The 25,856-nt window shown below is 45.5% G+C and overlaps 1 protein-coding gene across 1 annotated transcript in view; it reads right to left on the reverse strand.

Moving 5' to 3' along the window:
* The window catches only part of DNAH3 (dynein axonemal heavy chain 3), a 614,138-nt gene that overhangs the window by 561,795 nt on the left and 26,487 nt on the right, over nucleotides 1-25,856 (reverse strand). Inside the window, exon 2 of the mRNA XM_086940811.1 lies at nucleotides 22,951-23,052. Coding sequence (XP_086796937.1) covers nucleotides 22,951-23,052 — 102 coding nt within the window. The remainder of the gene's footprint in view (nucleotides 1-22,950; nucleotides 23,053-25,856) is intronic.

The following is a 25,856-nucleotide window of genomic DNA, read 5'->3' on the forward strand; positions in this document are numbered from 1 at the left end:
TGGCGGGGTGGTATGCTTTGCCAAGGTGAACTGGGTTGGACGAAGTGCCTTGGTGGGTTTCTTTACCATGCCATAAAATTCAATAAAGCTTGCTTTTAAAACAAATACTAACCAGCTCTCGTATATTTGGAACGGAAATGGGATGATACGGTTGGTAGAGATGTGCTGCTAGATCATAGGACAGTACAAGGAGGGGAAAAGGAGAATAGACTGCCCTCTGTGTGTAATTCATGTTAACTAACAGGTTCAAAACATGTACAACAGATTATTACTTTTACTATGCATCACTTTAACTACTATTGGGGCCTATGCTTGGTTTTATTCAAGTTAAGTACTTCCCTTTCGACTCTGTCCTTCAGAAAAACACCCCTGATGCACACAATCCGACACAGACATCAAAGGCTCTGTGTGAGATCTACTGAGCTGTTGAGAGTTCACCAAAATTAATTAGCCAATTACATGCCTGGTTCACCTGGCCTCTACCCCTAATCTGTTACATCTCAGAATGGGATTTATGGGCAGTAGGGCATTCCTCTGCCTCCCGTCATACAGGGAGATGTCAGTACATCTTTGATTCTCACGGCTGGTGTGTGGGGGGATGTTTCCGCTTGCTTCGACTGGCCTGTGTTGGCATCTCCAAAGTCACGGCCACTTACCTGGGAGTTCCGCTAGTGTTATGGAGCGCAAGGTGCAGAAGGTGGTGAAGGATGTCAAACATAGGGTTTTTCTTCCGTGGCCTGCCTATTTGGGGAAACACCATTCTTCTATAAAAGTAGGTGGACTTGACTTATACTTATCCAAGAACACCACCTCATGCTCTTTGATGCCCGAAGCTCCTAATCCAAAATGGTGTCCACCTTTTTCCTACAATATCATTCCTGCCTACATCATATATAGATAGATAAGCCATCATATATAAGGAGACCAAGGCTAGAGAGAGATGCATTACAATGCATTTGTTGCACTGATTTTTCTTCGCATTCATCCCTAGCTCAGTTTCCTTTTAGTCCATGACTTCTGCGTTGTTTTTTCATGCAGCAGGATTCATATTGGATTCTTTCTTCTGGAAGAGACCTAATGCTCGACTCTCTCTCTCAACGCTGATTTTAGGCTGATTTTAACACCTTGTTTTCTACATCAACTATAAACAAGAATTACCATTACCAGTATTGCCAGTAAGGTGTTTTTCTTCCCTTTGTGGCTTTTTCTCTTGAGAGGGACCCTCTTAGGAGACAATTGACACCTTTCACATGCATTTCACTGTGCAGGGTGACACTCTGGCTAGTATGAGGAGTTGCCCTTTCTCCTGGCACTTAAGAAAGAAGCTACAGAGACATTCATTGCATTCAGTCCTTGAAATTATCTAAGATTTTGAGGTGGATACATTTTAGATCTGGGCTATGGACAGCTTATACATAAATAACACATGAAGTAATAATACATATAAAGGGTTTTTACTTCGCCATTGCTTGCTGGAACTGCAATTCACATTGTGGATCAGTCCACAAGACAGCATACTAAAAGTAGACAATAGGGTCAATAGGTCAGCTCCCTTAAACCTTTGTGTTTTTTTAAAAATCCATTCACATTTTAGATCAGCTCTCATTAGATGATTAATGGAGTACCACTTACAGTGAGTGTCTACATTTTGCCATTAAAACATCATTCACACATCAGTAAGTGCCAAGTACAGGGGTTCAAAGAAGTGTATTCTCAACCACAGCAAAGAGCACCACATACCATCCCCTCCTCTTGGGAGCTGGGGAAAGTAGCACAGAGGGCTCCATACAGAGGGTAACTGCAGCTGTGGGGAAAACTGCATCACATATTCCCTATTATTCATCAGACTTCAGCACTTACTAAACAAGCAGCCCTAATCTTACCACATGTGTATTTCCTGTGTTAGGCTGCCTACACACCTGCCTTACCACATGTATCTGATGACACAATGTCACCATCATTTATTTGCATCTAATGTTGTGTTAACCTGTAAAATGCATATCCATTAATTCAATGTGTGCACACATTATTTTATAGTTAGATTTAATAAATTGAGTGAACTAAATGTTTTGATTAACTATAGTTAAAATATGTGCATCTTAGCATTGACATGAATTGGCCTAAGTGCCTGTCTTCATATTAAAGTAAAAGTTGTGTTTTTACTTGTTGTGCATAACTTTGTTTCTGTTTCAGGAGAGTCACTGTGATTCTCAGCATCTGCATGGAATGGGAAGTAGAGGAGGTGAATACTCCTTTGTGAGATATTGTGAAGGCCACAAAGATGGAAGAACTGACATGGTGTTATCCATGAGAAGGAGGACAACAAGTACAGTGGGACACTGATTTTTGATTTATTTTTACTCAGTAGTATCTGTAAAATGTATCTCTTAGACTTTCATTCCTTAAATGTATGAACTGAGTTGGTTAGTCAGAACACTTGTCTCTGTAGACCTCTGCAGACAGACATCCTCTATTTCTCTGTCTCTCTCTCTCTCACTTTTTCTCTCGACCCAATGCTCCTTATATTTCTGCTCATAGACGCACTTTCTTGAGCAATGACCTTTCTTGTTTTCTTGGTTGGAACCTTCATTTGGTTATACTTTCGATGCTATATTTGCTGCAAGCAGTGCTTTGAAACTTTTTGACTTGCCCACAACCCTAGCTCAGAGTAAGGGAGTTTCCTTTATGTGAAAGGAATCTTGACCCATTTTGCATATGCTGTCTTTAAATAATGTGCACTTGCATTTGCTAAATTCAATTGCCTGAATTATATTTATACATGCTGTATTTGGGTGACTACTGACTTATGCTTAATTGATTTGATTTGAGATTGCAACTTTATTAATTTGTTATTAAATCTCCATGGTTTACAACATTTCTCCTCTCTTTCTTGACTTTGGAGCAAAATATGCTTCACTCTGATTGAAATGATCATATAGATGACCGTAAGCCTCAGTCCAAGATGACGGTTCATCCAAGTAAGTGCAGTGAAGACCAAAAACTTTGCCTAGTTTGCACAGTGCAAATACCATCCTTATCTTCCCACGCTATGACATCTTCCTGGACCACATGTATAACCCAGTTCTGTATTAACCAATAAGCTGAGGCTCATCCTATTAAAGCATTGTGCACAAAAAAACAGGCTACTTACCTTAGAGTGAGTGGTTTGGCAATGTGGCCGTGTTGCAGCATGCTCTATAGATGATGGACGTGGGATTTCCATGATACAGCTGACATATAATTATGAGTAATGATAACTGAGGGTCATTTTTCCCTCCAAATTGATCTACATATACATGAAATAATGTACAGCTCCCGGGGGATCAAGAAAAAATATATATTGTGTGATTTGGAAAAAGTTTGGTATTGTATTTATGTTTAGTGCTAGCCTTTTCAGAAATACCAAAAAGTGTCAACATTGAAAGTGACAAGCTAGGCCAATATACACAATAAGTTCTGTTGATATATACTTCCCATTGATTGCCAGGTTATTATCTGAAAAGGGTTATGAGGAAATAAACGGGCTCGCTAGTTCTAAGAAAGGCCAGATGACCCATAGAGGGCGAAAAAAAGTGGCCGCAACATGTCGACAGAGAATACAGTAAGGAGACTCACAGCTGTCCTGATTATCCTATAGACCATCTCCATATATATTTATTTGATCCTATCCAAGGAACCCAAGATTAAAGATTTTTAAGGTGAAGCAGGGTCTGGTTTTACCATATAGTGCCCCAGACCGGATTGGTGTCGTTACAACGCAGGCTATTACAACGCCTGCTGTTACAACGCGGTTTTTACATCGCATACCACTACAACGCATAGTGCTTTTAAGCGCTGGATAGTGATTTATTTAATTTACTATTCCAACTCCAGTCCCCGTGGATAGTAGGGAAGGTGTTGGATAGTAAATTAAATATATTCCCTATCCTAGAGCGCCCCCCAGCGCAATGCGTTGTAATGGTTTGCGTTGTAATGGTTGCGTTGTAATGGTAGTGCGTTGTAATAAATGTGTTGTAAGTGATGTTTCCCCCAGACCGATTCTGTCCACATCTGAAGGATGAGAGTCTCAATTGTCCCTGCCAGCCCATAGACAGGGTTGTGTTAAAATTGTCCACACTGCCTTGAGCGTCTCCAGAGGAAGTTGGCCGCATGCCCTACTGTAACCTCAGTTGTATCTCTCCTATGAAGGCCAATAACCTCAGGTCACTGTCTTTCTGTTGAACAAGTCTGTGAGCCCCTGTCCCCTGTGTGTACATCTTTCTGAACATCAAAAAGATGTAGCAATAACAGGATGCATCTGTCATCTAGAAGAACAAGATGGGCTAATTGTAGGAGTGGGGGCCAACTGGGGCTTTCCACAGCTTTGGAAACTAAGATGGCGACATGGCTTAAAATAAACAATAGCCCTATAAGGAGCTTTCACCTTAAAGCTTCCGAGAAGTGACGCAAAGTGTTTTTGATAAAAAGTTCAAAATGTTGTTATGTTCTGCGGTCAAGCACCTGCCAAAGTTAGATCTTGCAGTCAACGGTTCCTCATTTCAAATGTATAAAAGGACTACTTATCTGCCCATTCGTTGATCACTTCACACAGTGGTTTTTCACAGTGAAGTGCTCCCGGTTAACCATTTTATTTAGCATTTTGATTGAGATTATAATGCTTCATTGTACTTTGATTTTCATTTTCTCTCTCTCTCTCTTTTTCTTTGCATTGCTGTGATTTTAACCCCTTGGCTGCGGGGCACATTCCCCCGCTGTGCTGGGGGGAGGTGGGGGGCGCGCACAGCGCCCTGGTGCTCATGACGAGCCCAGCTCGTCACGAGCCACGGTTCTCGTGTGCTCATGACGAGCTCAGCTCGTCATGGCCACACCCGTTTCCATGGAACGCTCAGCACAGCAGGGGAATTAGCCCCGCGTGCGAGCGTTCCAACAGGCATGACGAGCTCAGCTCGTCATGAGCACACGAGAACGGTGGCTCATGACGAGTATGGGAGGGGTTAAACTTACTGGAATGCATGTTTGTGCTCAAGATCAGCGATGTGTCTTTGACACTTGTTACTTGCTAAATTGCATGGTGTTATTTTTTGAATAATTATGTGATTTTTACATTTATTTTCTAAATTGTTTGAATAAATAATGTCACTCCTGACCGTATTCCTGCATTTTCAGACGGGTGTCTTGTTATTTCAGATAGCACATTTCCATGATAAATAATGTGGCAAAAATCACACTCCAACATTTGGCGACCACCGCATAATATTTTCCAGACTGTAAGGCGGGAGACCTGCTGCCGCAGCTTGCCTCTCGCTGGTTCTTCCTGACTGAACCACCAGACACACACGGGTAAGTGATAGAGTTTTTTTGCTTTTTCTCTTTGCCTTGCCTCTGTGTAGTTTCTGAGTGTGGTTGGTTGAGGGCTTGCAGGTGAAGTGCTGCCTATGCCACCGTTTTTTGCAGGCTGGTGTCTTGCCACAACAAAACACTCTCTTTTAAAATAAAACACGCTCGCTGGCACTGAGCCAGGATTTATTGTATAAATACGACATATGAGGTTGTGGTATTTGGGTTTCCTGTGCACAGTTTAATATTTAGTATTTTCTTCATAACGCCTGTGAACAAGATAGGGATTCCTTTGTCATACATCTATTCGTGGGACATGTCATGCATTTAGATGGGTAGGAAAAGCCTGATCTCTCATGCACCTAGGCATGCCAGTGTATTTTCTTCGATACCTTATGCGAGAAGTCATGCACCTATTTAATTAGTATGAATAAGGAAAGGTGAGTGTGTCTAGCAGCTCTCAACTTTTGCAGGTTTTCAATCTGAGACTCCCTGACCTTCCCAACTGTCCTTATATTGTGACAGGTAGAGGAGAGTGCGTCTGGCATCTCAGCTTTTGCAGGTTTTCAGGGTTAGAGACCCTGACGTTTTCAACTGTCCTTGTATGGAGACAGGTAAGGGAAGTTTAGTGCTGAAAGTATTAGAAATCACCAGCTTCTGCAGACCTAAAGAGTTAAACATATTTAACCACGGATAGACAAAATATATAGCTTTGTGAAAGGGTGTCCGACTAGCTTCTCATATTTTCACATTAACAAAATAAAAGTTTTTAACTGTGTAGCAAAATAAAAAAAAGTACTTCACTTTCGAACTAAGTTCCCTTTTTTGGCTTCTTTGCTCTCTCCGCCTAGGAGAAAATGTATTCCAGCCTATTCACATTTCTTACAATGTACAAATTCGTCTTCTCATTCTGTTTTCTGGCAAAGGAGTGCACATTCTTGCTTTTTTAATTAATTGTGAAGGAATCGTCAACTTTTTGAAAAGCTGTTATCTTTTTGTGAGGGTAGCTCATAGTTTTTCTGTCTCCACGTGTCCAAGTGACTCTGTTGTGTTTCCTTCTATGATCGGTATCTGGTGCAACGACTCAGTGTTGCATTCTTTGTACTCAAATTTTGTTTTATTCACTAGCGAGCCATAATACAGCTATGTGTATAAGTATATATATATATGTGTGTGTGTATATATACATATGTGTATATATGTTTTTCCTCCCAATGCCTGCAAACAGCTGCCACTCGCCAGACAAGCGGGCGCGTCGTCGAATCGGACCTCGCAAACACGGTCCGTTTACATGAACAACAACCTCCTTAGCTTCAAGGAAATGACAACGTCATGTCTCGATAGTTCAATTACAAATTTTAATCGGCAAAGTCGGATGCTTTCGCCTGAACCAGCAGGCTTGTTCACCAACAATGTTTTGCCAGAAACCACCATTTTTAAATTGTGTATTTAAATTGTGCACTTGACCAATTACGTATGTGAAACTACACCTGCAGTGTAATGGAAGACAGACTCGTAGTTTTTACAATTCAACTGGTAGGCATTTAATCAATAATTTGTAAACTGAGCAAACATTGCATTTTATATCTTTTAGCATGTCTGTATAGTTCATAAACTAATAATATGAAAAAAAGGGGTTACATTCTTTCAGAGTTCACAAGTTTAAATCATACGCGATTCCTACAATGTTGCCCCAGTGGGCAATCTTCCCACACTACATATGTCTGAAATGTAGCCCCAGTGGGCATATCTGAACATCTCTGTTGTCCCAACATATCTTACACTACAGTAAGTAAAAATCTATGTGACACTAGAAAATTATTAAATACTCACAAAACAACACAGATACAAAAGAGAAAAAAGAAAAATGATTCAGTTTAAAAACCAGAGATATTACATAAGAATCATATTTATATTTAGATAAATGATTCACAACTCATTGCTGCTACTGGGAATTACTCAAAGGTGTGTGGACAGGTCTTCTTCCATGTTCAGACCTGTTGGTATTTTACTATTAAGTTCTATAATATACCACAATTCCATATTTCTTAGGCATTTCTCTCTGTCGCCTCCCCTTGCATTTGCGACAATTGCATCAATGACAAAATAAGTTAGACCTTTGACATGAGATGTTGTAACACCCTCTTGTGAACAGGTGGAATCGTACTCCCTACATACTGGAGTTTACACGGGCAACTTAAAACATAAACTGCAAATTCAGTTTTGCAGTTAAATTGTCCCCTGATGTTTCTTTCGATGTGGGAGCAACCTGTTATATACTTAGTAGTATTCTTTCCATGCTGGCATGCTTTGCACTTAGTGCATTTGATAAACCCATTTTGCTTACGTAACCACGTTTGCATTGTTCATGCTGTTTTCAGTTTAGGTGCCATGTTGCTCACTAGCATTTGTTTGAAAGATTTTGCTCTCCTAAATGTTATTAACGGTTTAGCTGGTACTAATTGACCTAGGACTGGGTAGTTACTAATCAAATGCCAGTGTTTTGTTAAGATGTTTCTTACTTGTCCATGATGCCTATTGTATGTTGTGACCATTTGACAATTATTTAGCATCCTAGGACCGGTTTCTGGCTATCATCCATCTTCAGCCAGGATAACTTGACTCCAGTGGTGTGGAGAGCATGGGACTCACGTCTGAGCATACCCATCCCACTTGGGGTGACAAATGCAAAAACAACAATTGATGGACAGAATGCAGAACAATGTCATACATTCACCCCAGAACAGAGATCTGGGCCTAAATCCATCGTTTTTTTGCACTCCACACCACCCCAGTTCAGACATGGCCATATGCAAATCAGCCTTGACCCTGTGCCTCATGGGAACAGTCCAGCCCGAACTGCCAAGCCATGTCTTTCCTGGACCGGAATCAAGCATCCTAGGACCGGTCTCTGGCTCTCAGCTGTCTTCAGCCAGGATAGCTTGACTCCAGTGGTGTGGAGAGCATGGGACTCACATCTGAGCATACCCACCCCACTTGGGGTGACAAATGCAAAAACAACAACTGATGGACAGAATGCAGAACAATGTCATACATTCACCCCAGTACAGAGATCTGGGCCTAAATCCATCGTTTTTTGCACTCCACACCAGCCCAGTTCAGACATGGCCATATGCAAATCATCCATGACCCTGTGCCTCATGGGAACAGTCCAGCCCGAACTGCCAAGCCATGTCTTTCCTGGACCGGTTTCTGGCTATCAGCCGTCTTCAGCCAGGATAGCTTGACTCCAGTGGTGTGGAGAGCATGGGACTCACGTCTGAGCATACCCATCCCACTCGGGGTGACAAATGCAAAAACAATAATTGATGGACAGAATGCAGAACAATGTCATACATTCACCCCAGTACAGAGATCTGGGCCTAAATCCATCGTTTTTTTGCACCCCACACCACCCCAGTTCAGACATGGCCATATGCAAATCAGCCATGACCCTGTGCCTCATGGGAACAGTCCAGCCCGAACTGCCAAGCCATGTCTTTCCTGGACCGGTTTCTGGCTATCAGCCGTCTTCAGCCAGGACAGCTTGACTCCAGTGGTGTGGAGAGCATGGGACTCACGTCTGAGCATACCCATCCCACTCGGGGTGACAAATGCAAAAACAATTGATGGACAGAAAGCAGAACAATGTCATAATTCACCCCAGTACAGAGATCTGGGCCTAAATCCATCGTTTTTTTGCACTCCACACCACCCCAGTTCAGACATGGCCATATGCAAATCAGCCTTGACCCTGTGTCTCATGGGAACAGTCAAGCCATGTCTTTCCTGGACCGGAATCAAGCATCCTAGCCTGACCAATAATGTCGCGCTCACAGTTTAAAATGTTGCTGCCTGCCTCATAAAAGACTAAAAGTATAGTGGTTAAAGCTATTAGAAAACCTGTGTTTTTTTAATAAATAATGTTGTGGTTTCTTGAATAGATCCTGTCTCTACTCATAATAAGTAATAGAGAAATGTCATCTCTGAAGTAGATCACATTACCAATAAATATCTACTTCAATAACGGGCCCCAAACATAGATGTGCTGATGTATACCCAATAGCTTGAATAAAAGTGTTAGTGGGCATGTTAATGGACAGAGATATCTACTCCTGGCTAACTTTCCAAAGGAAGTAGTAATGTGGTTAAGTAGTCCTTATGAAATATGGCCTGCGTGAAAGGATAAACACCAATTTGACTGTCTTCTCTGCATTGTTTAGATTTTTTACAGATTGACTGGTCACAAATACGGTCAAATTAGTCATATGAAAGCGCATCATAAAAACATATTGCGAGGTATGTTGATGTTTAGAACACCTTTTTAGATACATGTATATACTTGACTGAACAAAACAGGCGTGCTATAGATTGGGTTTTGTGAATCTAACATATGGTTATATTCTTATTTTGTGCAATTGGCTCTCATTGTTGATTATTCAGAATTGTTCCTCCATTTTCTTCCTATTTCTTCCATCACTATTGTTTTATGCAACACCCCAACTTGGGTTCCAAAAAAAACATTGTTTTTGATGTAATAAACTGTAACATATGTCCATGTAACAAAAATCTGTATGAGAAAAGCTCTTCAGTATAGAGAATATTTCATTAATGAAGTCGATGTCTGCTGTACATAACTGTTTTAGATTTTTAAATGTCTGTCTTCAGTACTGTAAATAAGTGTTTTTTATGTACTTTTGTAGCCCTGTAGAAGTTCGTGTGTGGACGAAACGTGTTGGTAGTTGCAAAACGTTTTTTAAAAAAAACATTAAAACAAGAAAAATAAAGGATGAAGTTCAATAAAAAAACATAACATCGACTCATCTTTGTGCAATAAATGTATTATAAATTTGATAATTGTTTGACTTTCCAAAACGTTTGCTAGGCTAAATGTTTTGCCGCCCGATACACAACGCTGCACATCGCTCGCTGATTCAGAGCAACGTGATTCATCTCTGCTCTGCTAATTTCTGACCCGGAGCTCTGCCGCTGGTTCTTTATTGACGGCTCTACTGCTACCGCTCCCTTGTACCTCCCATCTCATGGCTGATTTTTGGACGATTTTCGGAACGGAACAAAGGTTTTTTCTGACGCTGGAGAGTGGAGGTGAAGCGCCGCCCAGCTGCTGCTGCTCGCGTCTCGCGTGCATCACGCCAACACCAGCACCAGGATCAAGCTGGGAGACCGTGCGTGCTTGTTGCTACTGCCACAAATTGCCACAATTGCCTTAATGTTAGTACCACATCTTTGCTTGCTTTCGCTGTCCTCGCCGCTGCTACGCCGAATTTACGCTTATCGTGTCTCCATTGGAAAAAAGTCCTATCAGGCTCTGTAGAGGGGGGGCAGAGAATATCAGTAGCACGGACATAAGCATTGAGCACCTGCTCGTGCCAGGAGGAGAAACACTTTATTGAAGTTCTATTGAGGGATGTTGGAAGATCTCGGAGACTTTTTAAGTCCCCTCTTCTGGGGAGAGCACTAATAACTGGCGAAGGTGCTGCTGTTTTAGGGGAGACTGTGTTCGGCCGGACTTTGCTCCGCTGAGAACACAACAGCACCCTTCCCTCTGACCTCTCCGCCGGGCGGGCTTAGCTCCGCCGGCCCGGAACTACACTTCCCAGCAGCCCTGTAGTCCAGCTCCAGGCGACGCTGCCGCCACGTTCATCAAGCCGCGCCAGGAGGCGCATAAAGGTCTGTGTGCCCTGAGGACCTTGTGCTGCTGTTTTGGAGGAGACTGTGTTTGGCCGGGCTTTGCTCCGCTGAGAACACGCCAGCACCCTTCCCTCTGACCTCTCCGCCGGCCGGGCTTAGCTCCGCCGGCCCGGAACTAAACTTCCCAGCAGCCCTGTAGTCCAGCTCCAGGCGACGCTGTCGCCATGTTCATCAAGCCGCGCCAGGAGGCGCATAAAGGTCTGTGTGGCCCCTCGTCCCGGGAGAAGCCCAGGCAAAGGGCGGGCCCTCTGTGGCCCTCAGAGGACCGAGGAGGACGGGACAGGCCACCCCCCTTTGAATTCCGTACCATAGGAGGTAATGAGAGTTGAACTATCCTATACTTGCTGACATTTAATGGACACGTAGCTGTAAACATTAAACCTTTGCCTTTGTGTTGATGTCACGTATTACCCCTATCCAATTGAACGGAACCATGACTCAGAAAGGGGTCCCCAAAAAATCTGTCAACCACAGGGGTTCGCGCAATCGTACACAAGATCACCATTTAATCAGTACACCACGGCCTATACCCAGTGATTCAGATGGGAACGACTCTTGCCAGGCCATAGCTAGCACCCCCAGTGAACAATCTCCCTCAAAAACATCCGGTATTCTGCAAAGTTACTCACTGTTAGCGGAACTAAACAATCTCTGTCAAACCAAGTATGTCCCAGCAGATTTGAGACCTATACTAGATAGTGCTTCTCCCTCTACGGCTAAAAGCTTTAGTACTTTGCTTTACAATGAACTTGTGCAGGAATCCACCCCATTACATACAAAAATTAATTATTCAAGCGCAGCGCTCAATCAGACATCACACGTTAAACGCAAATGTGACAAGGTTCAATATAATGGAATCGACCTAAAGGTACAAAAATCGCACTCTAGCCCTCCATTGACCGTCACTAACTCCCCCTCAATCCCAGGGGCTGCAGAAGAACTAGATAGTCTAGCACCCCCTCTTCAATTGGCTCTAACATCTCTGATTGAACCACTGCTCAAATCTCTTATAGTGCCATTGTTGGAGAAAATAAATATCCTGGAGAATAAGCGGATGGAAATAGAGGAATTGATTAAGATTGATTTAATTCCCGCTAAAGCCACCGAAATAACTAATCACCATCAATCTCCTGTTGCCCCAAGGTGCCAACGCAACCTACACTATGCAACAAATCCAAAACTCTACAACTAGCCTCTAATAAAATAACCCTTAAGACTGCTCCTAAATCGGAACTACCACAGCATATTTTTTCTAGAGTAGAGAATAATAAAGTACCTTCCATACACCTTCCACCTGAGGCCGCCCCATACGTGTGTGTTCTTTCAGGAGTACCACCACTCACATACGGGAAACCCGAAAGGCAACACGATCTACTAAACAAAGTAACTTTCTGGCTATCAAAAAACAGACCCCTGCCACCCGATCTGGATGGAACAATAATGTGTGTAAGAAGGGTGGGCTGGTTAGGCTCCCTCCCAAAAGATATTCCTGGTGATCTAGTGTTGGTAAATTTTAGGTTTAAACACATTGTCCCGTACCTACGAACCATGCAGCCCCAAGAAGATGATGGCCCAATATCGATCTGGGATTTACATGATTTTTACCCCAGATCGCCATACATACCCTCCTTAAGACCAGAGGTAGGGTACAATTTTAATTACATGATGGGTAGAAGATCTTATGCTTCATATAATTGTTGCTCTTCCGCTCCTAATCGCTTTGCACCAGTGTACAACATATATAAAAATGGAACTCTTTATTAACTTGCTCCTCCTAAGGGTGAACATGATGTAAGGGTAGCACTATGAATCCCTATTGTATGAAAATATGCAATTCTAAAGGAAAGTATCCCCTCTGGAGGGCAAATGTTTTTATGTTTTTTAAACCAATGTCTTTTATACTTGTAGATACTTTGTGCTTTTGTATGTATGATTCATGTTTGTTTTTTAACTGTATGCTTTTATGATTTTAATCCAAAATCGAATAAAGCAAAACTGAACTGAACTGAACTGTTTTGCACCCATGTACATCTCATGAAGAATCCATGCTGTTAAAATGACTGTCTTGCCCAAGCTACTTTATCTATTCCAGGGGCTCCCTATTGAGGTGGATTGCAGTTTCCTGCCAGCCATATGCTCTTTGGTAATCCACTTTATTTGGCAAAACCTCAGGGCTCACCTTCCATACAAACTGTTGCAATTATTGAAATCTTCAGCGAGTCTGGCTCTGCCAGACTTTCATCTCTACTATAAAGCAGCCCAAATGAGAGTGATCCCTGAATGGTCAGCACATGAGTCAGACAAACACTGGCTCCATATGGATAGAGCAGTGGCAGGGAGATTCGTTTGGCACTTATTGTGGAAGCTAAAAGCGGACCGCCCCCTCAATGCCTACATCAGCACAACCATTTGGACTACTCTTAGAGTTTGGGATGAAGTGAACAGAATAGAGCCTGGTCCATTTTCCCCTCACCATTTACCCCGATTCATTATAACCCTGCATTTGCCCCAGCCATTCAGCCTTGTCCCTTCGATTTTTGGAGGATAGGGGGTTGCCTTACTATATCAGACTTATTCCATAACTGAGACATCTTAACTTTTGATAATTGCTACCAGGAATTTTACATCCCGGAAACAGTACACTATTGTTACACTCAATTAAAACTTCGGGTGGTCCAGCCAGATGTTAGGGCGGCAGCTACTAGAGAGGTTACCCCTATTGAAATATTGCTAGAAGTGGGAGTGGATCCAAGCAGTGTATTTCATTTCCTTACTCGCTCTTACTTGACACTCTGATTACCCCTCAGCCACATCATATGAGCTTCTGGGAACAGACATTAGATGACATCATACCAGAAGCCCATTTTGTCTAAACTATGTTGAGATATTGCCCGGTTCAAACATTTGATGGGAATGTGGCAGGCTCATTATAAAGTACTCTTTGATTGGTACCTTTACCCCACCAAACTTTAAAAAATCTTCCCTAACATGCCCGAATTGTGGTGGAGAGGATGTGGTATGTTGAGTGACTTCAGACACCACTGGTGGGACTGCCCAAGTATTCGACCTTACTGGATGGAAATCTTAGCCCAAATTAAAAAAATTCTGGTGTTCCCAATTCCAGATAGTTCAAGCTTCATGCTATTGGAGTTGAGAGACAACTCTCTCAAATGACAAATGGTTGGGGATCAGATGATAATGTGGCTCTGCTTGGATGCCACGTAGTTCGTGGTGAGCTGCTGCCTGGAAATGGAAGAAGGTGCCCTCCCTGTCCCAATAGTCTCCCTGATATATACATAAACTTTGAGTATATATGGGGTGCCTTGGTGACGTACTTTTCTAAGGGTTTACCTTTGTGTGCTTGTCCAACCCGAACAAGGGCGCTACATCTCTTCCAAGTCTACCAGATCAAGGCGCTTGCAGACCTGAGTGAGATGGGACTCTAGACCGTGCTGTACTTCCGACCCCTGCCTGTTGACCATGTGGGGGACGACGTGCTTCCCTGTTCTGTCAGTGTTGTCTCCATGGAACATCAGTTAATGGGTTATTGTTCGGGGGTGGGAGAGGGTACAAGGGGGTAATGTTTCAATAACATCTGTTTGTTGACAGTGCAGACGCATGGCTTCACAAATGTACTTGCTCAATTCCACTCAAGGCAGAAACTGTTATTCCTAATAGCTATTGTATATGGCAATCTAGGGATTGTGCTGAATACTTTATTGCACTGTATGTTTCTGGAAAAAACAATACAGTATTGACCCAAAAAGAATGTCCGGGTTCAGTAGTGAACCATCAGAAGTGATCCCAAGAAGTTGGTGAGAGGATGTAAATAATTGTGGGTGAAAATATTGGCCAAAGGTGTAGTCACAAAACTATGACCAGAATATCACAGAACAAAATATCGAAAGTAAAATTTGTATACATTTATATACCTAACTCCACATGAATCCAGCTTGGTGATATATATACCCATATATCTTCAAGGTACATACATGTGGAGTTAAGGATAGTAAATTCTTACCTCCCTTTCTGCACTTACGTGTTTGACATTTTGTCCCCTGATATTCTGATCACAATAATGCTGTGACCTTTCAATATTTCGTCCTAGATATTTCCTACCACAATCTTGCCCAAAATGTAAATATAGTGAGATCTATTAAAGCATCCCAGGGGCACTCATTAGATGCTCAGATCAAATTCAAAGTTCCGTTCGCTGAGCTAAAGGGCGGGCATACATGCAGAATTTCTTCATGTCCCAAGCAGAGACCTTCACTTTAAGTCAGTTTAATCTTTGTGTAACTGTGAAATTAGTGATTTTAATTGGTCCCGATCATAGCGCTATTTTTTATCACTAAGCCAGCATGGCGGGCCATGCCGTTTACACCTATTTAGGGACAGGCTTTTGCTGACCTAGATTTTAAGCGCTTCTGTGTTATTTTAATCTTTTATCAAATTTTGAAACAACAGAGTTATATTTAAGTTGATTGCAAATGTATTTTTGTTTGTACCTAAAATCTTTGCATGAATTGTACGCAGTTGCACTTTTATGGTCTAAGGACCGAAATAAAGTTTATGATGATGATGATAAGTCTGTTCATGTCTTGTCAAGAGAGTGAAAAAGCGAGGCAGTCCTTTGGCCGTACAAGGTCCATGACTCCCGAATATATGATTCGGGAAACTTCTGAAAACTGACCTATTCATTGCCGCCTTTAACTGATCACAGATCAGGAGTTTTTATTCAAGAGCATTGTATACAATTCCCTGCCCTATCTAGCCAAAGTCCTTATTCCCAATTGCATTTTCTAAGCTAATTTGTTTCATTATGTCAGCGTTCAAAAGTATCTAAAAGGCGACTCTAAGAGTGCTACAGAACTCACTAATAAAAAAATAAGTATGCCCTTTTTTATTCCCAGCGGTGTAGAGTTTAGTTGTAAATAAGATGGTGATAGATGACAGGATACTTCTAGTTGATTACATGTAGATTTATTGTAGTACACAGCTGAGTACCTGCTCGCAGGCAGGTCGCTCCCGACGCTGCTGCACGGCTCTGCCTCCATTGTTTTTACCTAATCTTGCGTTTTTCCCCTGTGCCTGTACTTGCTTTCTTGCCCAGACTTGTTTTTATTCCCCTGTGCCTGTACTTGGTTTCTTGCCCAGACTTGTTTTTATTCCTCTGTGCCTGTACTTGCTTTCTTGTCCAGACTTGTTTTTATTCCCCTGTGCCTAACTTGCTCTCCTGCCCAGACTTGTTTTTATTCCTCTGTCCCTGTACTTGTTTTCTTGCCTAAACTTGTTTTTCCTTCCTGTACCCAGTTCTCCCGCGGCCCACGCCCGTTTTTCCGCCGCTGCGTCACTGCGGCCCTGCCCACCTGCAATCCCATTCGCCACCCCGCTCCCGCCTCCCAGCTGCTCCTCCCTCCCAAATCCCCTCATATGGAAGCCGCTACTCTACGCTACGAGGCCGCGCTCAGCGGCCGCGCTCAGCAGGGGCGCCGCTGGCGTACCTAAGGCAAACCCGGCTGCGCCCGTCCGCGCCTGGACCGCGCCCAGCGCCAGAACCCCTGGCTCCCGTGCCCCCCACCGCACCCGACCCAGACTCAGCTACGACGCCGACTCCCTCCACGCTCAACACCGCAATGCTGCAACCAGTCCGTCCCGAAACACACCCACTGACCCTTCTCCCGCCGCAGCTGCAGATTTACCTGCGACAGAACCATCAAACCAGCAAGAACCAGACCACACCACCTCCGCTGCATACTCCTCAACACCCGCTCCGCACGCAAACACGCCATCGAGCTCTGGGACCTGCTCGACACCACAGGCCCGGACGTAGCCTTTCTGACCGAGACGTGGTGGAACGACTCCTCTGCAACAGACATCGCCGTAGCCCTCCCAGACGGATACAAGATCACCAGCATCGGAGGAGGAATAGCCATCGTCCACAAGTCCACCCTCAAGATCACCACCCACGCCGACTACTCCCTCAACACCGCCGAACACCTGCACTTCCAGGTCCACACCGACCCCAACACCACCCTCAGAGGAACTCTCATCTACAGACCCCCCGGACCCCGGGCCCGCTTCAGCGACTCCATCGCCGACCTCGCCAGCACCCACGCACTCGCCTCCATGGACTACATCCCCCTCGGGGACCTGAACTTCCACCTCGAGAACAACAACGAAGAAAACTCCTCCACGCTGATCGACAACCTCGCCAACCTCGGCCTCAGACAACTCGTCACCGCGCCCACCCACGCCGCCGGCCACACGCTGGATGCCATCTTCTCCACAAGCACCCACGTCACCTTCGACCACACAACTGAACCCCACTGGACCGACCACTGCTGCATTCACTTCACCTTCAAAAAACCAACCACACACCATCGCACCCAACAGCTGTCTCGCCGCTGCTGGAGCAAAGTGACCGAAGATCAGCTGATCACCACCCTCTTCAAGAACCCACCCACTGACCCCACCAACCCAGACGACGCATCCTGCAACCTCAGACAGTGGATCAACAACTGTGCCAACACCCTCGCCCCACTGAAGAAACCCTCCAACAACCACGCCAGCTAGAGAGCCACCTGGTTCACCGACGAGCTCCTGGCCTCCAAGCGCGCACGCCGGAAACTGGAGAAGAAATGGCTCCACGAACGCACACCGGACAACCACGCAGCCCTCAAAGACGCCAGACGCCACCCGCAGACACCACCACCTCATCAGATCAGCCAAGATATCCTCCTTCAAAGACCGCCTGGATAACAACGCACACAACAGCAAAAAGCTCTTCCGCATTGATATGATATGAATAGGCTTTTATAGAGCGCAACTTACACTCCAGGGAGCATCTTGGCGCTAGACATCACTGTCCCGAAAAAGAAGGGGGGGAGATGCTGCTTAAGATTGATCATATTCATAGATCATGGTCTATGATTAAAGCGTAGGGTTAGATTAACGCTAAGCAGAGTGAGTCTTCAGCTTTGAAGATCCATGTTTTGAGCGTTTTACGAAACAGTTTTTCGGAGTGGATCAAGCGCATTTGAGGTGGGAGCTTGTTCCAGGCCTTGGCTCCTAGTACTCCGATGGATTTTCCACCTTTTGTGGTTAGTCTGAACGTGGGGACTGCAAGTAGATTTAGGTCGGATGATCTGAGTGCACGGGAGGGAGTGTATCTTCCAAACCTTTGGGACAGGTATGTCGGTCCCGACTGGTGGTAGGCTCTGAACGTGATGAGTAGGATTTTATATAGCACTCTTTTGTGGATGGGTAACCAGTGCAGGGTTTTAAGTGCTTTTGAGGCAGATGATTTCCTGGGTAGTCTTAGCACCAGGCGGGCGGCGGCGTTTTGAACCATCTGCAGCTTGTGCAGAACAGCTCTGTTAGAGCCTGCATAGATGCTGTTGCAGTAGTCTAAGCGGGATGTGATGAGGGCTACTGCCACAGTCTTTCTGGCTGTCAGGGGAAGGAGGTCGAAGAACCTTCTAAGGCCTTTGATGATATTGAAGCAGGACCCTGCCACTGTACCTGCTTGTTGCTTAAAGGATAGGGCTTCATCAAACCTTATCCCGAGGTTGCGAGCCGACGTGATGGTGTTTGGTGGGATTTTGGCGTCTTGGGGCCACCAATTGGTGGGGGAAAAAAGGTTGTTTTGGCCAAAAGGGAGGATTTCAGTTTTACCTGAATTACATTTGAGATGGTGCGTGCGCATTGTAAAAGAACTCTCCAACCCCAGCGTCAACACCAACGACATCCAGCCCTCACCGAAACTGTGCAACTCACTGGCCATCTTCTTCCACCGCAAGATCGCCGACATCCACGAAAGCTTCAACACCACGACCAACCCGACCACGCCAGACTCCACCCCTCTCCCAAACATCAACAGTACCAACCGCCTGACCTCCTGGTCTAACGTCAGCGACGTCGAGACATGCAAGATCATGACCTCCATCCACTCAGGATCACCGACAGACCCATGCCCACACCACATATTTAACAAGGCAGACGCAGCCATCGCACCCCAACTATGCAAGACCATCAACATCTCCTTCGAAACAGCGACATTCCCGGAAAGCTGGAAGCACGCCGAAATCAACGCCCTCCTCAAAAAGCCCAAGGCAGACCCCAAGGACCTCAAGAACTTCCGGCCCATCTCCCTGCTCCCGTTCCCGGCGAAGGTCATCGAGAAAATCATGCAACTGACCCGCCACCTCGAAAACAACAACATCCTGGACCCGTCCCAATCTGGTTTCAGACGAAACCACAGCACCAAGACAGCCCTCATCGCCGCCACAGACGACATCAGGCACCAATTAGACAACGGCAAAACATCTGCACTCATCCTCGTGGACCTTTCGGCCGCCTTCGACACGGTCTGCAATCGCACTCTAAAAACACGCCTCCAAGAAGACGGTATCTAAGAGAAGGCCCTCGACTGGACCACATCCTTCCTCTCCGACAGATCCCAGAGCGTCCGCCTCCCACCTTTCCGATCCGAAGCCACCAACATCATCTGCGGCGTCCCCCAGGGCTCCTCCCTCAGCCCGACGCTGTTCAACATCTACATGGCCCCCCTTGCACAAGTGGCCCGCCACCACAAACTCAACATCATCTCCTACGCTGACGACACTCAGCTCATTCTCTCCCTCACCAAGGACCCACGCACCGCCAAAACCAACATCCACGACGGAATGAAGGCCATCGCCGACTGGATGAGGAGCAGCCATCCATCTGAATTTGAACTCGGACAAGACGGAGGTCCTCATCCTCGGACCCAACCCCTCAGCCTGGGACGATTCCAGCTGGCCAACCACTCTGGGGACAGCACCGCCACCCACCGACCACGCATGCAATCTTGGATTCATCCTCGACTCCTCCCTCTCCATGTCCAAACAGGTCAACGCCGTCTCCTCCTCCTGCTACAACACCCTCCGCATGCTCCGCAGGATCTACAAGTGGATCCCGACCGAAACAAGAAGAATGGTGACACAGGCCCTCGTCAGCAGCAGGCTGGACTATGGCAACGCACTCTACGCCGGAATCCCAGCCAAACACCTACGACGACTACAGCGCATCCAAAATGCCTCCGCACGACTGATCATCAACGTCCCCAGCCGCAGCCACATCACCCCCCCCTGAGAATCCTACACTGGCTCCCCGTCGACAAGCGGATCACCTTCAAACTCCTCACCCACGCACACAAAGTATTCCACAACGCCGGATCAGCCTACCTGAACAGCAGTCTCAGCTTCCACATCCCTCGCCGCCAGCTCCGCTCTGCCAGCCCCCGCCGTCCCCCGCATCCATCGAACAACCTCAGGCAGCAGATCCTTCTCCTGCCTCGCCGCCAAGGCCTGGAACACCCTTCCTACCCACCTACGGCAGACCGAAGACCTACTCGCCAGAAGACTCCTCAAGACCTGGCTCTTCGAACAGTAGCAAAGCTTCCACCACTCCCCCCCCGCACCTCCCCCCCTCATCGCCTTGACACCCTCACGGGTAAATAGCGCGCTCTACAAATAGATTGATTGATTGATTGAGTACAAACCTCGCCAGCTGACCAGACCATCAACTGACACAAGTAGAACACTCGGGCCCAGGTTAGAACACACACAGGTATTCTGGGAGGCTGAGAAGGTAAGAACACTAAGGAAGGGCTAATGACTATTGTCAGCCATATTACAAGAAGAATCAATATACAACAAGTTTGTTATGGAAAAATGTCAAGATCAACTTTGTGTGGGGACTAAAACAAGGGGTGGAGTCCCAGCCCAAAGACAGAAAACTGTTTGAGTAGTGGCTGCACGCTGACCTCACAATAGCTTAGGGGGGTAAGGGCAGGCCACAGGTCATTTGTTGACTGTCCAGAAGCTAATCAGAATAGCATAAACACATTCTGATTGTGCAAAATTAATCTGTCGAAGTATTTGAAACTGCAGCTAGTTTCAGCATTTCTCTAGTTATGGAATAAGTTTCTCCGTCTCAGGATAGGTCGTTTACTAGAGACATGAAACCACAGAATTAAAAGGACTCGAAAAAAACCCACACGCCCTCGTTACGAGTGGCCCGCATAATTCCAGCATGTGGAATAACTACTGTTACCGCATATATGTGAATTATGAGTGTGGAGGTTAACACCACACTCCCGCAAACCTAACAAAATGTACTGGAGGGGAAAAGGCCGCCAATTTGCCTGGATTAGTGGATTTTGGTGTGGTAAGCACTAAACCCTACACCTCAGTCCCCATTATCCAGAACAAACTGGTGCTATTGATAACACATGATAAAAAAAAGAAGTTTTTATGACGTTTTTAAACAGCACAATGAATGGAATTTTTGTATGTTTATGTGTACTTTGTATGATTTTAATTAATCGAATAAAGTGGTATTGACTTGACTTGACTTGACTTGATAACACATGATGAATTCTTACCCAGCAATATCTGATTTCATTGGATGCAATAAATATTACCCCAAACACGAGCCCCAAAAGTATACAGAAATGTTCGGTGTGAACAGGCAATGCAAAATTGTTTTTCAAGTTAACTTAATAAAGTAAGCCAAACAAGCTTTTTTTGGCATTATCGAGGTCTGGTTACATAGGGTGACAATATTCACTTGACATTGTTCATATGGAGACTTTCTACTTTGATCTTGCGTACAATCTCACTCAGCAGAGTGTGTTTTTAAATACCATAAGCCATTACTTATTCCTATTAAAATATTTGTGGAGTTTCCGTAAAGTGACATTTAGCCTGCAGAGCACCAGCGTTCAATGGTCCTGTTGCTGGGGCACAACAAGTTCAAAAGACACACAGCATCTTCACTGAGGTGCACTAACTGCATTAGTGGACTCGCGTCATATTGAACACAATTCAAAATATTAACACACTGCTGTAAATAATTTAGATTTCTTTATTGGATGAATATGTTCTGATTCCTAATGATTGATATGAAGCTCAACTGGTTCGCTCATTCACAGATTAATGAATGATTGTATATGTTCTGTCACTGCGCCGCGTCTTTGGAACACACCAAAGTAAATGTTTACATTGCAGCCCTTCAGAAAAATCATATTAGACCTTCATTATGCTCCTTTACGTTTGCAAGTCTATGTATTTTCTTTGAGATGGTTAGGTTTTGCGTCTTAACCCCTTCCGTGCGGCCGCGATTTTCCCCGTGTGCGGCCGCCGGCAGAACACGGGCGGGCCATGACGAACCCCAGCCGTCATCAGCACACGAGCACTGTAGTGCATGACGGCTGGGGTTCGTCACCAGCATGGAAGGGGTTAAGCATGACTTATGTAGAAACTAGAGCATGTTATCAAAACAAAACAAAACAAGAAAAATAGAAAAAAATACAATGTCAGCCATGAACCAGTGTGCATTTTAAACAATCCTTGGCAAAGCCAAAAGGTCAAGGTTTAATGTCCTAACGCATGATGCATCACCATGTTAGTTTGAGACACAAGGGAGGGAGCCAGCAAGAGTGTAAAAGAGTTCTGCACTTGTTAAGTGAAGTGATCCCTAAGGCAGCGCTTGTATGCACTTCAGTGAAAGCAGAAGGATACACTGAAACAGCCACTTTAAGCCAACTTAGGTAAATTACAAACGCCCAATTAGGATGAGCCAAGACAAAGTCTCAATCCAGAGGCTGAAAGAGGCTGGTCAAAGAAAGCCAATGGTTAATAGGGCAGACTCAAATGTGCACTCTATGTCTACTGATTGCAATAGGTCTGTTTGACAGCTGTGCTACCTACAAAATACATTTGGGTTACAACAAGGAAACTGTTCACAAACACTAAAGGGGGTGGGGAAATATGTTATAAAATGGCATAGGAACAACGATCATGAACTGCTCTATCAGCAATCATGGCCAAACTTTGATTCCAAGTTTTCACCTACCTGATATAATTCAGAAGGCTCTTGAGTGGCGCTTGAAGGTAGAGGTGGTAACCCAGGCAGTCCCTTAGAATGGCTCATGTTGTGCACTGAATCCTCTTTCGACTAGTAAGAATAAAAAAGGATTTTTCTTTCACACACAGATTTGTAACATTTCAATCACATCATTGGCAAATCAATGGTTTATGACAAAAAACTATAAAAAACATTCTTGCGCACTATTTTTTTTGTTTCTGTATTTGACCCTGATTCAGGGCACACAATCTTAAAAACAAGTTCCTAAAGGACCCCATATTTCTTTTCAACAGTGCCACATACTTTATGAATGAGCTGGATACAAATATAAATTCACAGAAAAGTGTATGATTACAAATCTTAAATAAATCAGGGAAAAAAGGTACACTCAATGATGTTATGTATGAGACTTAATAACTAAAAACACTTGACCGTCTACCTCCAACTTAAAGCATCTCAAATCGATGCCAGTTTCTGAGATCATTTGACTGTGCACGTGTGTTGTGGTTCAAATGGTCGCAAGTATTATAACAATCGAATTTCAATAGTTTGTGCGGCTCAGTCATAATGTTTCTTAAGGCAAGCTTTTTCAATTGATATTTTTAGATTTGTACTCCTTGCTTTTTTTTAGGTCTCGGCTATTCTATCCCGCAGGGATAGATGAGAGTAATGTAGTTGAAACAAACTCTCTCTGACCAAGAGGATTCCAAGCTGGATTCCTCCCAATGCAGGTTGTCTCCTGAAGCGTAAAGCTTCGCCAGGCGTGCGCTTGGCCTGCTCATTCCCTCCCACTCCCGATTGCTCCCCTGCTCCCCCTACCTCGCCCCCACGCCTCGCCCCAGGCTACCATTTGTCGCACGCATCAGACTTTCACGGCCCCACATTTTTTTCACTTTCGCGGCAAACAGCCTGCCCATTTGATGCGCCTCTAACAGCTACAGTGATGAGCCGCAGTGCCGGCCTCCAACTTGCCCCCCTTCCCTCCTCCCCTACAGCAGCTGATAAGCAGCGTAAACCGCCTCTGCAGATTTTAATTTATTTTCTGTTTATTTCCGTTCGCTCCCCCCACGCATGTATTCAGGAATGTGTGAGTTAAAGTACAGTGTTTTCTTTGTTTCCGCCTGGGGCATACTTTGCACATGGTGCTTTAAATGACGTGCTTTTGTTTGTATTGTTTCTTCTCCAGCCTACATAGGATGCATTTTTACAAAAATGTTAATTTTAAAGCCAAACTTTAATCATGGTTACTCTATTTAAAAAAACGGGGGGAGGTAAACGTGTTATGTTATACATTTCTGAACATAAAATAAAGCCCCACAACTTATCAGTTTTGTGCCCGTCCTCCTCCATCTGGCTGCGCTCCATGCAGCATCAGCAGACCTGCGTCTAACATCAGCTCTTCCTCCCCAGCCTATGTTTCTGAGAGTCTGGGCTCCTCTGTCGAAATCTACCATTAATTTATCTTGAATTATTGTTCAGCGCACGGGAAGATACCTTTATTATTTATGTGCATGGTAACCTTACTCCATCACAGCAACATACAACTCGAAGCCCTGGTAAATGAAATCTACCCTTGTGCTGTACTACCACTGTACAAGCACTCGTTCGCTCTTCTCTTTTCTCTGTCAACATTTCTCCTCCTTCTGGGGGACCTCACCTGCTGTCTACGGGGGTCATTGCTGCGAGACCAGGACTGCAGCCTTCCCTGCCTTCCACGCCGTCCCTGCCCCTGACGCCGCAAATCCACTCGCGGCCGCCGGCTGGGCAAACTACAATCCCCAGCGTCCCCTGCTCCTGCTCTGCGGGGACGCCGCCTGCCTGCCAGCTGGGACTTCCGCCGGGAGGCATACATCAGGAAGCCCTTCCTTCGGCAGAGCGGGGACCTCACCTGCTGTCTACAGGGGTCATTGCTGCGAGACCAGGACTGCAGCCTTCCCTGCCTTCCACGCCGTCCCTGCCCCTGACGCCGCGAAATCCACTCGCGGCCGCCAGCTGGGCAAACTACAATCCCCAGCGTCCCCTGCTCCTGCTCTGCGGGGACGCCGCCTGCCTGCCAGCTGGGACTTCCGCCGGGAGGCATACATCAGGAAGCCCTTCCTTCGGCAGAGCGGGGACCTCACCTGCTGTCTACGGGGGTCATTGCTGCGAGGCCAGGACTGCAGCCTTCCCTGCCTTCCACGCCGTCCCTGCCCCTGACGCCGCAAATCCACTCGCGGCCGCCGGCTGGGCAAACTACATTCCCAGCGTCCCCTGCTCCTGCTCTGCGGGGACGCCGCCTGCCTGCCAGCTGGGACTTCCGCCGGGAGGCATACATCAGGAAGCCCTTCCTCCCGCGTCGCGGGACGCGCGCGGGCGACGCCGGGCGGAGCCCGGGCAGAGGGCGGGCCGTCTAAGGCCGTCCAAGGACGACCAGGGACGGGACGGGCCACATCATTAACATCATGGGTAAGCGCAAACTTGTTACTTCATTGACCGGAGAAGCCAAGGCCAAGGTTCCAAAATACACGACCAGCATAATTACTTATCTGACTTCCAAAGTGGACGAGCTATCCACTCAGATTGCTGTGTCTGAACGTGCCCTGGGCTTGGAAAACACAGCTGGAAGCATTAGTACTACAACTACAACTTCCTCGCCCATTAGTTGTGTTCCACTGGAGCCGAGGGTCATAATTGAACCATGCTGGACGAACTTGGCACAGACTCCCACAGTTTTGCCCTCCCCCGAACTTCCTATTACTGTCATACCTGTTATTCCTCCTAACATCGAGGCGATGGGAGGGAAGGAACACACGGCCAACTGTCAATCTGGGGGACAAGGAGCTCCACATATCACCGAGGAGGGTCTTACGTTGCTTTTGGAAAAACTTTTTTCTGATAGGCTAGAATCCGCCTTA

The sequence above is a fragment of the Lissotriton vulgaris genome, chromosome 10 (assembly GCF_964263255.1).
Source record: "Lissotriton vulgaris chromosome 10, aLisVul1.2, whole genome shotgun sequence".
Classification (NCBI taxonomy): domain Eukaryota; kingdom Metazoa; phylum Chordata; class Amphibia; order Caudata; family Salamandridae; genus Lissotriton; species Lissotriton vulgaris.